Genomic DNA, 17563 nt, shown 5'->3' with positions numbered 1-17563 from the left:
CCAGAATTTCTCATTTGTGGGAGAATACTGTGCATTTTTATTTTATTTTATTTTTTTAACCCTTTTGCTTAGTAGAATTCAGAAGCAGAAATGATTCTGCCATAAAAATGGGTACCAGTACACTTCCCAAAGATAATCAATCAAACTATTTAGGGAAAACCATAACCAACCACCAACAGAAAACTCATTCACATGACTCACTCAACGTTCAATTGTGCTAATACCACTCCATGTATTAGCATCACTCCACAGACATTTTTACCACTTAGTCTGCATAGAGGTTCACTAAAAGTTGTATGTTGCTCTGAATCTAGGGACTGAATCCATACCCTTTTTCTGATGTTCCCCATGTTTCTAGGGGATTAACTTTCTTGTGTTTCAATGAATGGCACCAAAACCCACAGAGAAAACAACTGCTTCATGCATTAGCTACTCTCTCTTATTTGTTTTGCCATTATGGAAAATGCTGGGGAAATTGGAATGTGCTGCAGGCCAAGGACAGTCTCTTACAGCACCAATGACCATTGCCAACATAGCAGTAATAGGACTTGAACAGCCAAAGGCTACTGGAGCCTCTGTTGAGGAAAACTTCCAAGATGTTCTCAATAGCAAACTTACTCCATATTCTTCCCTACAGCTGGCTGAGGAGACTTGCTGTTAATTGTTCAATACAGTTGATGTCAGGACCGCAATAATCACTTTGATTATCCTCACTAAAATGCCCTGGGAGAGACAGTCACTGTCTCAGAAGAATGTGCCTCAGAAATCTGACCAAGGAGGTTGTGGTTCTTGCATTTCTATTAGGAGCTGCTCAGCAAGAGTAGTATCTGCTCCGTCAAGGACACAAAAGGCAGCTACGATTTACAGTGACATGTAAGTAGCCACCCACATCAGTATAAAGCCAACAACATGACACAAGACTGGCAGACATACTTAGCGATCACATAATGACTAATTTTCTTTAAAAATTTCATCAGCTTTCCCAAAACTGAAGCAAAGTTATGAAAGGAAATGGAAATGACAATAGTGAGATAAAATAGTGAGATGGGAAAGCCAAATAGGAGGCAATGAGAGGACAGAACTAAATGAAGGGAGGTTGAAGAGATTGAAAGGAGATACCTAAAAGGGCAGAGATCTACACTGGCACACACTCCCCTTACACAAGGCCACTCAGTCAATGCTGTGTGCAATGCAAAAACCCAAGCTGCAGGAACATGATGGACAGACACCCCAGTGGCTGTCTGGGATTAGGCTAGGTCCTTAATCCAGAGCAATGAAACCCCCTGGCCCCACCTCAATTCCTGCAAATTCACTCGTGTATCTTTGCACTAGCCTATGACGACACAGCAGACAGAAATAGAGGTTACACATACTCAAGGTCCAGCAGGAAATATGATTTCATTGTCTGTACTGCAGGAAATTAAGCAAACTGCTTCCAGACCTGAGCTGGCCTTGGAAATCCTGCAGTGTATCCCAGTTGAGAACTCTGGTGGACCCAGCCAGGCTTTGACCCATACCTGCTCACCTCAGACAACCTTTTCATCCAGAAGCCACATCTACAACTGTGTAATTGTTAGGGGAACAGACGGGCCTTGATTGCTGCTTCTCGTCTACATTCAAGATCTAAAATTTAGCGTTTTTCCTGCCATGCTCACTTACCACTTTGTGTTTTGGTTTTGTCATAGAAACCTCCATTTCTTCAGCACCTGAATTATCACTGGGAGAGCCAGATCTGAAATCCATCATCTCTTCCTCCTGTTTCTTGAGGCTGTCTGCTACAGTTTGAATGGCTTTCGTCCATTCTTCCCTGGCAAAATATAAGCAATGACATTTGTTATTTGTGTCTTCAGATTACTGTATGCCACAGCAAGGGTCTCTGAGGAAAACTGAGCAACCAACGTTCTAAAATGAACCAATGCCACGTACACTGAATTTTGTGTTTTCAAGTACTGCAAAAATACATTTTAAGAGCACTTTTAGCCTACATCTTTATTAATCACACTACAAACCAGACAACTGAAGCCCCCACAGTCCATACACAACATAAGGCTCTTCAGCAATTTCTAATACCCAGTCAGGCATCAGGTCAAGATGTGACCTAGTGATACAGAGATTTACATATCAAATGCAGACTCATCAAGACCAAAAAGCAAAAGGCTCTCATGCAGCACCAAGCAATTAAACACCGTTTTTCCATTCCTATGGTGCACTGGAAACACATTTAACTGCTGGGGGCACTACGCCTCCTCATCACACACACATTCCAAGTTTTAATGCCAAGGAATGCTCTAGAAGTTTTTAAAGCCCAGGATACTTAGATAATTCATCTCTTGCAGAGATGATGCCAGAGCTACAGCAGTTCTTCCGTAAAGCTTAGCAGTGCATCAGTAAAAACAGCAATATTTTATCTTAGCCATAGGTCTTGGTTACAAGAAAGTTTCCACAGTGGTTTCAACAGTGGGTGCTCTAATACTGACCCCTTTGAATTCTATGCAGACCCCTTCCACTCCACTGAACTTAGGGAAATTTCACACCTTTGGAAACTACTGAAGTGAAAGTTCTTGGCCTTCACCTTATTTCACTGCAAATTCATTGAACATAAAACATGCAACTCAATGTCTTACAGGTTTTTGGGAAGAGCTTTAAGGCCTACAGTGACTGACCAAATGTGGATTTACTGCATTGTACTGTCTGTAAAATACTCTGCGACTACAGCAGGAACACAAGCAGCCAAAGCTGAACAACTCCACGCACAATCTGCAACATACTGAAGAAGCCATGCCATCCTAATCAATGTTAAACTTCTCACTGGTACTTTGAAATTATACAGCGAAGTATCAGCTTAAGAAAATCAAATCATATCTGAGCATCTGAATTGCAGTTTGTGTTGGGTGCAAAACAGAGAAACATTCCACCAAGGAAGCAAAGTCCATGGGAAAAATTACCTGACACAGTTTTCTAATAAAAGCTACACCAATTACACATAAGGTCTTTTATGTCCTGTGCAGGTTTTATTTTGGATTATGTCCAATTAAAGCAGTATTAATTTCCATATTACAGATACAGAAGATATCTAAGGAAGATTACCTCCATATTATCTCCAAAAGAGCAGAAAGACAGCTGTACAGAATTACCATTTGGGGGTTAAGGAAAAAACAAATCACCTATTCACTTCCTTCAGCTAACATTCACCTGTACCATCTGCTTCAAAAGGCTGGTCTTCATACACTATCCAGCTCTGTCTTGGGACAGCAAGGTAATGCTAAATGTAGGAATAGTTTCCAAACGTTCTCCCGTGCTTGCAGCAGAAGCTTTTTTCATTTAACATCACAATCACATTCATTTGTTTACCAGCCATTTTTATTATTCAGAACCATTACAGAAAGCCACAGGCTACCTTCACATCTGTTTCAAGATTTATTGCTGACTTGGTTGAGATCATGGCCCTCCTGAAGTAGACAGATCTCCGATTCCTGGGATATCAGAATTTCACCCTCAGCTTTACATCTCAAGTGTGTACAACAGAGGTGACTAACGTTCCAAGCCCTGAAGTGTCACAAAGCTGACTTAATTGGCTAGGAGGAAACAAAACAAAACCAGAACACAATCCTCCCCCAAGTGGAAACTGTTATTCACTCATTTTAGGGTCACTGACTGCAAAGCTATGAAATGAAACAAGGACCAGTTTATTTTTCTTTGCTTTAATTTGATTTCACCTGCTTCTGAACACTGTAATAGAATCAAAAGCAGTAAATAGAAACCATCTAACTCAGTGCACACACAAACTGTAATAGAAAAAAGCAAAGAATATTAAGTAGAATTTGCTGATCTTAAAAACAAACATGTGCCAGTATCATATATAGGGAGGACCACAGTTTTAAAATACCCCTTCCCCTAGGGCAATGATACTGGAATAATTTAAGTTCAGTTCCTGAAGAGCAAGTAAATATTTAAATACGCTGTAGTTGTAGAGTAGCTGTGCTGGAAAACTCTTCTCTCAGGAGGTAAGAGATCAATTCTCCAATGATGAGAGCACAGGATGCGTGCTCTTAGCTTTGTTTCCTAACAGCTGAAACAGAAATCTGCACCTGCAGCAGATAACTATCACCTTTATTATCTAATTTGCATAAAACATTAGCAATCAGCAGTGATACTACTGACTTTTTTTCCTTTAAAAACAAGGTGTCTAAAAAGACTTTAAAAGGTCAGCATTTTGATACAACTCAATTTTGCCTGAATCTCTTTCACTTCTGCTCATCCTTCCAGAAACTCCCAGGTCAGAAACCCTTTATTCCACATAGCAGAAAATTTCCAGTGAGAAATGAAGCCTAACTTTCCAGAAATAACTACCTGTGTGCTGGTACAGACACGCACCTGTGCTTTTTGGATGCCCAAACCAACAACACTTCATTTACAGACATCGCTCAAAATCCACTCCCTGAGAAGTCAACTTCCCTTTAAGGCACCTTTTATACTGGAACAGGCAATAAAATTGGGACACTCAAAAATTATTTGTCACTTCTCAGTCTAAATGTACATCACCTTGCAAGAGCTTGAGCAAAGGACTTGCTGTTAATGCTGAACACTTGCATCTGCTTTTGCGAGTAGTTTATGTATTAAATATGAATGAAACATACCGCTCCTCTGGAGTCTCCACATGAAATGTTCTTTCAATTACTGTGGTCCACTGGAGGCATCTAATGATAAATGTGTTTGGTTTAGGTCGTTCTGTCTTCATCAGCTGGCACTCTACCACAATCAAGGAAGAAAGAGTCATGGTACATAAGCAGGTTTAAATAATCATTTGTCTTTATTCTTATCTAGCAAACTGTTGCAATTAATCAGCCATAGAAATCTCTGTAAGTACTTCTTTAGGCGACGTGAAACAATTTACTGTGTTGATGAAACCAATAAATAGCTTGAGAGATAGTCATCTAAGCAGCACCGAAATCAAATTCTGCTTAGAAAGGGTCCACGTTTGGTTGGCCAGAGATGTAAGTAGAAATGTGATGTGATGATACAGAAGCCATTCAGGCTCAGGTCCGATGCTCCAAAGGTCACCCAGAGCAGAACACATGGACAAAGTCAGCTGATAATGCGGCAATTACAGCCACTGAAATTAAAGCCGAGCCTCCGCATTCCCTCCCTCCGACTTTCCTGTCATAAAATCCTGTCCTGGGCTCTCAAGGAGTTGCTGGAGAGCGTATTTGGTCATTTTTCTGGGACCTGACGAAGATTAGACTCTGTCAGAAAGCATTTCCAGCCCTCAAACACTAGAGGGAACATCAAACTGCAGAGGCACACCCCAGAAAAGACCCCATCCCAAACGCCGCCGGGACAGCTGCCACTCGGATGCCGGATGGACACACAGCCAACAGTCCACAGCCCTGCCAGTAAATACCACCGAAAAACTCCATGGAGACTGGCCACACTCAGAAACACCACCTTCTTCATAAGAAAATACTCTCGAGAGGAGAGCATGAATTTTGTTTTTAGGAAAAAATATCACACCTACTGTTTTAAGCTTCATAGGATGAAGCATTCATAGGATGAAGCATGTGATAAGCATTTATCCTTCAAATCTTGGCCTGAACCAGGCACCTGACAAAGGGTACATTAGCTACAGAGCAACCAAAACAACACCCCAAAGTCAATTAAGTGATAACAGAAGCCGAACCATCACATTGCCCAGAAATATATTAATAGAAATTCCAATGCTAATTAAACAGCTCCTGCTAAAGCAAACTCAAAATAGTGAGTGGAGGAGGAAAAAAAAAAAAAAAGGAGGAAGAACCATTTGCCCGTCTTCCTTGCAGCTACGGAACCCACAAGTTCACTGTTGTTTGGCCTTCAGGTTCCAAACCAACTTCCAACCAAGGAAGGTGGCACTATAAAGACAAGGAGAAATTTCTGCTTGCCCCCAGAGCCACGAACACACTCCACGTTTAGCAAGATGAAGTCAAGGACAGAATCTGCCCGGAACAACAGCCGCATTAGTAAGGCTACGCTGGTGTCATGAGGTTAATTTTATTATTGTGAAAATGTAGAGTGCTCAGTTTTAAATTCAAGCTCTTAATTAGCACCAAGATAAAATATTTACTGCCAGTGTTTTTGGGTGCTGTATTTTTGGCAATGTATTTCATGCCTCATTTGCTGCTGGAGTTATAAGCTTTACAATGAGTAACTTTGCATTTTTCATGACAAGAAAATCTAATTTTTCTTTAATAGCACGCTGAGGTTACACCGCATCCTACTAAAGCACCGCAATTAGATAAGGGAAAGTTTATTAATGAGTCATGAAAAGGTTTTAGTGTGATAAACGGCACTCCTTTAGTCACCGAGATTAAAGAACCTCCACGAGCTGAGGCGGCCGGGCCTTCGCAGCGCTGCGCCCCAGCAGCCTCTGTCCTCCTTTGCAGGACAGCAATTAATGCTGGGCGCAACTGCAGGGGCTGGCACACAGCTGTAAGCCCAGTTCTGAGAAATTTAACTCAAGAGATCTCATTCCTGCACCAAGACCTGCCACCTTAGCCTAGCTGCTCTTCATTTTTTTAAGTTATATCTCCCACTTCTGCCTGCCTGCCTAACACAACTAGATTACGGCTGGGGTTGTCCTCTGTGAACCTGCACAATGCAGCCACAACAGACACCAAATGTGGCTGCAGACTCACATACAGAAGAAAATGGGGCTATTTCTAATCTTCTGCGAACCTAGAACTGTTCCCTTTTACTTATCCAGAAGTACATTTCGAAGAAATAAACGGAGAGGTTTTGTTTACTTTTTTAAGCAGCCTCTAGCTGCACATTTCGTACCTCAGAATAAATACTCTGAAGTAGCAGCATGATATTTGAACCAACCACGAGCTCCAAACTTTAACCATTTAATTTCAGCAAAATAAACCACAGGAGGCATTTTGTCATGGAAGGGGACCAAATAAATATCACCGCTTTTCCCCTAAATCAGCACTGTCCATCAATATTTGTTAAGCTTGCTGATCCAGCAATCTTTAAGGCATACAGCAAGACGAATAATAGAGATTTGTCAGTTAATAACCACTATAATTCAAGTATGTCACATAGAAGTGTTTTGTTTAGTGAACAATATGCTGTCTAATTACCCTGCTCAATCATAACAGCGCATATGAAGAAATGCAGAAGGCTTTATTTTTAACTTGCCTTCCCAAAGCGCTGTGCCACTCAGGTTTCAGAAGTCTGAAGCTACCTCATGGCTGTACATGGGGAGAACCAGCTTTTATCAATGAAACAAAGAAACAGAGGGTTTCTTCTTTCCTTTACAACTGACTGAACTCTTTCCTGGAGCTGGAAAGCTAACACACCACCAAACTCATCTCTTGTGACCATGTACAGCAACATGCCCTGCTACAGCAGGGTGCAATAACAGACTCTGGGTTATATTAAGTCTGATTCATGGCACGTTTGGGGGTATCGTTTGGGGCATAAAAACACTCACATGTCAGATCCAGGCTGATGGTCACTTACCCACTTTGAAGACAGCTTTTCCTGTCAAACAGGCCAACATATGTATTCTCCTTTTGCAACACAGTAAGTACTATAAACAGCAGCCTGTTAAAAATGATTTAAATTGCTCTAAAGAACCTCTTGATTCTTTCCTGGCGTTTGGTCTTTTAAAGTAAGTAGGACAGAGAAATTGTTCCTAACGGGAATAGACACCAAGGCATTCAAATGTAAATTACCATTTTGTATTTGAAAGACACTTAGTATTATCCCAGTGACTTTCTAAAATGTCACAATATTTGCTTCCCCAGCACTTAAGCTAAAAGGCAGATTACTTGTGATGAAAGTGTCAAACTCTGCTCCCTATATAATGACATCACACTTTAAACCAATAATGTCAAGAATCCTTCCCATTCCTGCTTTGGTTTCTTTAAGGAAGGAGATGAAAAGAAAAAAAGGCAATCCAGGAAAAAAAGAATGATGAATAAATAAAACTTTGGAAAGTGGAGCAGGAATACCATGTTGGGGTGCTCTCTTTCTGGAGCACCACGGAACAGATGACCTCCCAGCATGGCAAAAGTGAGGAGCTGGGAGCCCTGAGTTAAGAGACCTAGACTAGGCCAGCCTGAGTAACAGCTGACACAGAAAATCTGCCCACTGATCTGGTCGTCCTGTGCCCTGTGATAAATGCCTGACTACAGACACGCAGCCCTGTCCCAAAAGGAGGGCTCATTGTTGAGCAATTATGTTTTCGGCTGTACAACAAAACCACCATAGACCGCCCTCCTTTTGGACAGCCAGAGAAATAATCCCTTCTTTCTAACAGCAACAGCCACTCTCTCTGCGTTGCTTTCCGCTATATACTGCTCTTCTCAGCTATACGGTTTTAAGGGCTTATAACCTAATGGGCAGACATACACGATAATCTGAGATTACAATCAGTATGAAGGCTACTTATCCAAGAGATTTACAGCACGGGCTCTATTGGTTATTTATCTGCTGGTGTCTCTGGAGCATAACTAACTAGTTAGGTACAGGCTTTTTTATTCCTTCTGTCTCTGCAGTGGTGGAGTAAGGAACATGAACGCAAATATGACTCAAAAAAATCACAGTGAAGTGCTAGGCACCATCTTTCAGAAGTTTGAAAAAAATCACTAATAGGTAACTTCCAGGGAAAATAAACTCCTTAAATGTATCACTGAACTATAACCATATACACATGGCTATTTTAAACTGGAAATTAGGTGGAGGAAAAAAAAAAGAATTAAAATGTAAGTCTTTCTTTACCACAGGGGTCCTATAAACAGGTTTTCAAAGACATATGATCAAAACCCTCTCAGATTGAAAGGACAGGGCTTAAGACAAAGAAGAGACTACCAAATGATTGTCAAACACGTGAAAAAAAAAATCCTATAAAGGAAAGCACATTCCATATTTATTACTACTACTTTTTTCCATACCTGTTAAGAGAAAAGACAGGGCATCATTAGCTGATGTTACTGTCCTTCATTGTTTCCTCTTGCATTGAATAATCCCTACCTCTCATGAACAGCCAAAATCACTTAATATGAGTTTTACATTGCAAGTGAAAAGAGTTCCCAAGTAATGGAGAAAAGAAAAAAAAAAAACTTTTACTTGCAAAGCTAGAGAAAGCCTACATTATTTTACAGCAGAAGAGGGTAAAAATTTTAATCAGAAACATGGGACCACTTCCAAAGAACAGACTGACAGAGACAGCCTGCCATCTCATTAAAAAAAATCTAGTTCACTAATTAACAAAAAAGTCAGGGCTATCATGGTCACTTGGAGGGAAGAGAGGAAAAAAAAAAAAGGAAGAGGAAGAATTTTTACAAAGCATTTAAGCTAAATCCCCTCCCACTTTCGCTGGCAGAGCCTTCTGCAGTGCGATGCTGCTCTGGCCTGAGCGCTCCTCCAGAGCTCACTCCTCTCGTGCTAACTCGACAAGTTAATTCCAATGAAAGTATGAGGCAAACAGGTTCAAAGGGAAAAGCCGTGCCGCAAAACAAACCCAAGTGATACAAGCGTGGCAGGTACCTAGGAGGGAACCGCAGTGCATCGCATGCTACCAGCGCTGCGTGCCGGTGCCTATATGAAAAATTAAATCCTGGTGAGGCAACACAGCTGCTTCAGTGAGAGCAAAACCACAAGAATGACTTCTAGCAAGGAGGCCTTCCCCACAAGCACCGAGGCTTCCCAACCTGCTGCTGGCTCACCAGAGAAGCAGCACTGCTAAGAGCATCCCTCCACCTCCCACCCTCCCCACGCCCCCCCCTCATGGGGGCTACACCTGATTGCATTGGCATGTGTCTCGTCTCTTTTGACAATGCTCTGATACCATGGAAACAAACGTGTTTATATAGAAATGCCAAGACTGACAGGCTCAATTTGCCAAAAAAAGCAACATATCCCTGTTGAGAAAACCAATTTAAGTTAACTCTTTGTGAAAGCAACTTGGACATAGAGAAGGCAAGTGACGCATCCTTTTTTTTATTCCTTAGCATTGAGCTGCAGTAAATGATTATCAGAAGAAACACAGCAGCAACAGAATGGAAGCGTCCTGCAAAAAAGTGCATTTGTTATAAGCTTCTGGCTACAGACCAAGTGCTGAATTAATGTATGAATTAATAGCATTCTGCTGCCTTTCTTTACCTTCTTGATCCATAAGGAGATATCAGTCTGAAGAGGAAAGCACCGTGTCATTACTGAAGTGACAATACTAAGACAACTCTCTAAATGAGACAAAAATCCCCAAAGCACTCCTGGCATTCTGCACTGAAGCACCAGGCAACAGCATGCCCATTCTTTTTTCCCATCGTCAGTCAGAACAGGTATACGTGGCTACCAAGGGAAAAATGAACATTTACATTAATTCCTGGCCTTGTCTGGCCCTCTCCCAATGTCCAAGGTGTTCTAAAATAAATCTGCTGAAAGGCCAACCAAAAAGATGAACCCCATGCATTTCGAGCAGAGTGACAAAAAGGGAAAGCCCTCTACCCTTTCCTCTGCCCAACTTCGCTTCCACTAGTCACCAGAAACAGATCACTGTTAATAACAGGTGCCACAATGATCTATTTTTAAGTGGTGGAACAAGACACAGGCAGATCATGAGACAGGAAAGATTAAGAACAGGAGAAAATAAAAGCTGGAAGTATACAGAGAAAGGTTAAAAACATGAGTAAGAAAAGGAAATTATCCTCAGGTTCTTCTATCATATCCTGTGCTGCGGCACCTGAGCAAATTCAGAAATGTTTGCATGGGACAGAGTGCAGAGGTTAGGAGATGTTATTATTTCCAAACCCTTTTGTTGGCTCTAATAAAAGAAATATGGTTTTGTTTTCAAAATTAAGAAAAACTGAGTACGTTTTATTAAAACCAGTGCTTATTCCATGTTCTCTTATGCTAACAATCAAGTAACTTTGATCTATGTTAATGCCACTTGCACTCAGAGCTGGTGGCAGCACATAGGATGAAACACTTGGGCTGTGCCTACCTGCCAAGTACCGCACACTTGGGTTAATTTTCACTTCCAAGCAACTTGCTGAATAACAGACATACAAACCATTAACCAATAAACCTGTTTGATTCCGTAACCAGAGACAGTACCTTAGTAGAAAACTGAAAAAAAGCAGAGCATCAAACCTACAGATCACATCCATTACTAAGAAATGTGTTTTTTTGTTGCTGTTTTTGTTTCGTTTTTGTCTGAAACACATTTAGTGTTTAGATATACATGTATTAGTCTGAGCAGATTTGAACGTTACCGATGCAGATTTCCAGTGACTGCAAGAAGACACCAACCCCCCAGCTGGATGAGGGAGCACGTAAAAAGCACTTACGAGCTACCGAGAAGTTATTTAGAGGCGATTCCCGCTGGTCAACATCCTGCGGCCGCTCCTTGTAGCCGATGAAGGTGCCATCGTTCTTCAAAAGAAAGTACCGCGGCCTCCATGTTTTTATGTATTCTCCTGGAAAAAGGATGGGAAAAGGGAGAGATCATCAGAAAATACCCCAAAATACTGACTCACCAATATATGTATTTTTAATATTGAAACCAACTCCTGACATAGCAGCAGCTCTAAGAACATTCAGTTCATTCTGATACAAACAGTGGAAAAACACAGGCACTGAGTCAGATATTGTTAGCGATGCTAACCATAAGAACGGGACTTCATAAAAGGTAAACAGCTATGTTTTGTTCTCCTATCTATTCCTCGTTCCATTCAAATTCCGCAACATCTGCCTTAAATGCATTTTAAATTTTAAAAAAATCAGAGCAGATGTCCTATGTATTATTTTTGCTATTGTCATTTTTCATACTGACAAGTGGAGAAATTTTTTTCATTTACATTTTGCAGCGCAAGTATTTTAAACAACAATGGGTAATTTACTAATTAGTCAACTGCTTTATCAAACCAACAGTCACTTTCCGAACATAAAAAGATAATTCTCTGCTTAAGTTACATAACATCACTCACTCCTCTCACAACATCTCAAGCATGAAACACGAGCTGATATATCACAATATGAAGAGGGAAAACACACAGTGATGTATAGCCACTGCAAAGAAGAAAAACGTCTATTCAGAAGTGTTCTCCACCTTGCTTTTTCAGAGAAAACATCCCTTGATCCCAAGCTACTGCTCATCTGGGTAACTCAGCGCAGGTACCGGTCGTGTGACTATTGCAGCCATGCTCTAGATCTCCAGCATCAGAAGGAGAAAAATGTTGATAAAAAAATTCATTTACATTTATTGGAATTACTCGATTGGGCTTCAGGGATGGAAGATTGGGGTTCTACCTGCCTCTCTTCTGGGTGACTTTGTCATTGTGCCTCAGTTTCCCTTTCTGGTGATCTCCAGGTCTCTAGGTCCTGCAGTGACACTTCTATTCAACTAAATAAAAGAAGCCTCACTTATGGTGCTGCTCAAATCAGGGCACCAGCCACGTTCCACATACAAGATGCTGCTCATATTTGAGCCACGGTTCAACTTCGCCCATCCCCACCACCAATTTAAAGAGAAGCAGCCACTGCAGAAACCACCCGTGGCTGGGCAGCAGCTACACCCTCCTCCCTCCAGCATGGTTTGTTGCTCGTTTGTTTGATCAACATCGGGAAGAGGACAAGGGAGCAGCCTAGAAACCAAGCGTCTTTTGGGTCTGCAGCAGGAGCAGGTCTGAACACCCCACAGGTCTGCACTGGGAGGGTTGGTGCCCAGCACCCACTGCCTCACCTGCCTCCAGCCCTTCAAACGACTCCCAAAAACGGGGAGAAGAAAAGGTTCCCAAGGTTTGCTGGCCACAGCAACCTTCTGCTGCTCGTCCCTTTCTCCCAAGCGCCGCTCACACCTCCTTTTCCTGCTGCTCGCGTTCCTCCCTCTGCAGGTAATTTCTCTCCAGGTGCTGTGTGCGCTGCCCCGGGAACTCCCCTGCAGCTGCTTCTCTCCCCGCAGACCTCCCCTCCTTCTGGGGTGCAGTTTCAACCCGCTTTGTGCCAGCTGTGCATCTTCTCCCTTCAGCCTCACACTTGTGTCTTCAGCACACAGGATCACGCACGGCCCCAACATCCACAGCACACACCCCCAGTTATTGCTTCCAGCTGCCCAGCCCTATGCTGGGCTTTTAACTTTCTACTCTAAAGCAGAAAGCTAAGAGCTACCGAGTTACCCTTCAAATAACATCCATTTGCTCTGATAAAACAGAGCAGTGCAATGACACAGGCGAGAAAGATGAGAATAAAAGCAACAAGCCCAAACCCACACAGTCTTTCTTCTGAAGATGCCTGTTGCAGCTGCAAGTGTTATGCTGACCTAGAAGAGCTTTACAGAAATGTCACCGTCACTTCAGGAATTTCAGAAGGACTCACCTACAGCATGTCACGGCATTTATAGGCAAGGCAGTAAATGTAGAAGGTTTTGTTGTCATCTTCATAACTCTGACCTTAATTAAAAGCCAAAAACTTTCTGGGATCAGCAGGAGATTATGAAGCCTTTCACATTTAAATTATCAGTCCAACTCAGCCCAGATCAGGGAGATTACTCCAATCTCATTACTATTACACCACAGATGTAACTACGGGGATAAGAAGACCCACAGCACTCAGCCCAGCGCTTACCGGGGAGGTTTGCCAGGTAGGCAGCTGTCAGGACTATCGCTGGTTTGGAACTCACTGCTGCACACCCGACACATTGGCATTTTCTTCTCTTGCACTAAGACAACTCAGAAGAGCAGGGAACCATCTTCCTTTCCCTTCTCATACCTGCATTTATGGCTAAACCCAGACTGGATGGAAAAACCTGAAGAGGGGCAAGTTACTGAGTCTCACCTAATCTATGCTACGTCTTCCCAATCAGTATTTACAGAGATTTATATATTTTTTTTCTAGATATTCTGAAAATATCTGATTATTTTCAGTGAAGTATGAATAATTTTAAACAAAACAACACTCTACCGTCACTCCTCTCCCTCATCCTATTTTATATTTTATTAGAGGCTTTTCTTTGGCTCTTATACTTTATAACAGCTTTATTCCACTGATCTGTGTTGAAAAATGCATCATCTAACAGGATTAATCACATAGTCCTTAAAGTGGTACATTCCATACACACACCCCATCCTCCTCCACACTCACTAGTTAGCATTTAGCACTCACTCTTCCTGTGTAGGAGACCAGTGACTTCATTACCATTTTACAAGGACCACTCTACTCAGACCTTCACTTACTTCAGCTGGTTCTGGTTCCTGATCCACTTTTTTGATTTGCAAATAAGTAACAGTTTTAAACTTCTTTTTCCACGTTTGGAGCTTTATGAATCTGGTAACATGGCAAGCTTACCCGTTATTGATTATTGCTCTTGCCAAGGACAGCGTGAGGCACACTGCAGCATCTGCAGCATACATTTTATTATGTAACACTGAGGTTACGCTTCTGCATCTTGCAGCAAAGTGGCAGGACACTGCCTCGTTTGCGATATCGCAGTCAGGTTGGTTATCTGTAAGCCTAATCTTTTATTCAAGCCTGAGCAAATTCTCATTCTTCTGCAGAAGTTCCGAAATGCAGACTCACCAGGAAGTCATCAAGAAAAGGTATGAAGTATATATTCCTAAGAAACTAGATTACATTCCTATGATCACCTAAAATGTTATAAACACTATAAACTACCTGCAACCTGTGAGAAGGATCAAGTTGTTTGTGGTGGCCATTACAAGCATGTTAAGCACCAAACAAGTTTGTCGATACGGACAAAAATAATCGCGTGCAACTGCTGTGGCAAAGCTGATTGAAAAACGTTAACACCTTTTCCTTCCTCTGATATACTCAATAAGCTGTCATGCCTGAGGAGTGAACTGAGCTGTTTCAATTCTTGCCCTGCGATTTTTGTTCCTGTGGAGGCTTTGTTTTTAAGGACCACGAGCAAGAAGTTGCTTGAAGTCACCAATGCTATTAGTTCTGTAGTCTCTCTAGAAGAAATACAGAAAGTACAATAAACACAAGCATGTGTGGCAGATTCTATTAGACAACACTTAAAATAATAATAATAGTAATAATAATAATGATCCACCATGGAAAAGTGAACAATTTACAAAGCAAAACATTTTTTCCTCTGTGATTCATTGCTTGTGTAATGCCCTGGCAGAGCCTTCTTTGTTTTCAGTAACAGAATGCTAACACTGCCGAGACAGAGAAGCAAAAGCATGGGTTATAAATCCTACATATAAAATCCTGAAATCAAATAGGCTCTTCTATAACTTGCTGCCTTTATTATTTAAAATCTTTATGTACCATTCTGTTTACTCAAAGCAATTTTCAAGTTGCAAAGATTCCCAAACTGTACATAGCTGCAAATACACACGAAGATTGTTATAGACCGATTTCGCTTTATTGCTTTGTGTCTGCCCCCACACACTGCACATTAAAATACTTAATACACACTTAGAATGTAAATCCATCTCACGCCAAAAAAAGCTCTCCACAATAACACACGCTGCAGAGCACCCTTATGCCTGCATATTTTGGAAAGTTAAGCACAAAACTCTTCTGGTTCATGAAAAGTTAATTCTGCTGAGGATTTACAATACTGCGGGGTTAGGTTATTTTCCTCTCCTCTCCCCAACAGTATCTCACCGAATCTGGAGCTGTCTACCACTGATAGAGTGTCTAACATCAGAAACAGCTGCCACTCCCTGGGAAGCTTACGGGGTAAGTGGAGAATAATGAGCAGCAAGCACCAGCAGAACAAAAGAAAATCCATCTTTATTTACCAACTGCTGCATGCTTGTTGCTGCATCAAGCTCATTCAAAGCCAACACCACACCCTTTAATTCAGAACAGACTATATTTAAGAAGACTTTGCTTATTTTTTTAATCAACTCATACATACCGATGGTTTAAAAAAAAAATCATTAGGTTAACCAAGTCAGCATCCAATGATACCCCTGCCATTTACAGGAGCGCTGGACCAACTGTTAACTTTCCTGTGCCCCAAAGTAAGCAGAACAAGCCCAGCAGTGCAGAGCCAGAATGAGGTCTCGGTTACATTAAACGCGCTCCATCGGCTACCGCAAACCTATGGGTAAATAACGCGTTGTGCTTTCTGCTCTGAGCATCAGAAGTGGCATCGTTAATTACAATTAAAGTTAGCACTCAAAATATTACAGCGCTTTGAGTTATGCAAGCCTTCGGTACGTTCCCACACACTCCGAGGACACGCTCCGTGCCTTGATTGTGCGGCACTCAGCCATCCGAGCGAGACGCCGAAGTTATGCCAACTGCAGCGCTAATGTGCCACTGGTCCAAGGCAGAGTGACTCATTTCTAAAACTTCAATGGCAGCGAAAAGTGGTCTGCATCCTGCCTGCCTAATAAGGCTTCGGCAAAACAGATGCCAGCTTCCTTCAAGACTCGAAGCTTTCGGAAGCTGCCATCTCATGCGCGCTGGCACGTCTGGAGAGCGGAGCGTGGATTTGCAGTTAGTCTCTGCTGGTCGAGTAAATGTGTGCCCACTGCCTTACAAACCAAAGCAGATTTGAAAAACAGAAGGAAAAAAAAACAACAAAACAACAGGGCTTGAAATTCTCCTTTGCATTTCTAAAGCACTCGGAAGAAAGTGAAAGGGAAAGGAGCCCTTTCCAAGCACAGAGAGCTAATTCTGGACTATAAATACTTGGTACTAAACAATTAAGCACTGCTAGGCTGACCCAAATGAAAAATCTGAGTTCAATTTTTATTTATTTTTTTTTTAATAGCTGCACATACCTCTACCAGGCTGGTACAGCACTCTTCCCTTCCCTCCCCAAACTGTCAAAACAAGAGATTTAGAAACAGTGCCAGGTTTTAGGTAGCTTGGGGAAAGGAAAAAGGAAAAAAAAAAAAAAAAAAAAAAAGCAGGGCATGCTAATGTCTTTCCCGACACGCTTGCAGAGAGCAGAGGACCTCTGGTCTGTCTGCCTATTCAGAGGAGTACAGAAGGGGGCCAGTTCTTTGATTATTTCTTTTTTTGGTCACTCTGGATGCGTTCTCAGCCCTTGCCTCCAGCGTACAGCTGCGGACGCGCCGCCCGTGCCCTGCATCTCAATGAGGCGGCTCAGACTGCAGCCCCGGGTGCTCCCCAATGGGGAGGTCAATCCTGAGTCAGCAGCCCGTCTGCAGCCGCCCGGCTCCGCGCCTTTCACCGCCCTGGCGGGGACCCCAGCGGCACAAGGAGCTAATTCAGGGCCCGGCAAATCCTCTCCCCCGGCTTTATGGCGACCCGCTTGCCGTGCAGCTGGATGGATGGTAGAGGCGCGACGGCGATTGACGCCGCTGCCAACAGGTTACGGAGAAATGCCTCCTCCTCCTCCTTCTCCTCCGGCGTGGCTCCTGCTATTCTGAACTGGCGGCCGTTTCTCACGCTCGCACAAAGCTCCGATATACGGCACCTGCTTAATTATCATATCTTCAGGGAATTTGGGGAGGGAGGGGAGCAAGAGGGAAGCTGGAGGTGGGGCAAAGGGGAGTGATTAAATGGGCTCACGATCAGCCTGACAAAGGAAGATCTTCGCACCGTATTCAGAGCCGAGAGCCTTCCGAGC

At 42.4% G+C, this 17563-nt stretch overlaps 1 protein-coding gene across 1 annotated transcript in view; it reads right to left on the bottom strand.

Moving 5' to 3' along the window:
- The window catches only part of AKT1 (AKT serine/threonine kinase 1), a 72233-nt gene that overhangs the window by 23519 nt on the left and 31151 nt on the right, over nt 1-17563 (bottom strand). The window contains exons 3-5 of the mRNA XM_068682608.1: nt 11334-11462; nt 4638-4749; nt 1660-1807 (exon numbers count right to left, since the gene is read on the bottom strand). Of these exons, the coding sequence (XP_068538709.1) occupies nt 1660-1807; nt 4638-4749; nt 11334-11462 (389 nt within the window). The remainder of the gene's footprint in view (nt 1-1659; nt 1808-4637; nt 4750-11333; nt 11463-17563) is intronic.

Source organism: Anas acuta, chromosome 5 (genome assembly GCF_963932015.1).
Source record: "Anas acuta chromosome 5, bAnaAcu1.1, whole genome shotgun sequence".
Taxonomy (NCBI): domain Eukaryota; kingdom Metazoa; phylum Chordata; class Aves; order Anseriformes; family Anatidae; genus Anas; species Anas acuta.
Note: the sequence above shows the minus strand (reverse complement) of the source record. Positions and strands in the feature narration are given on the sequence as shown.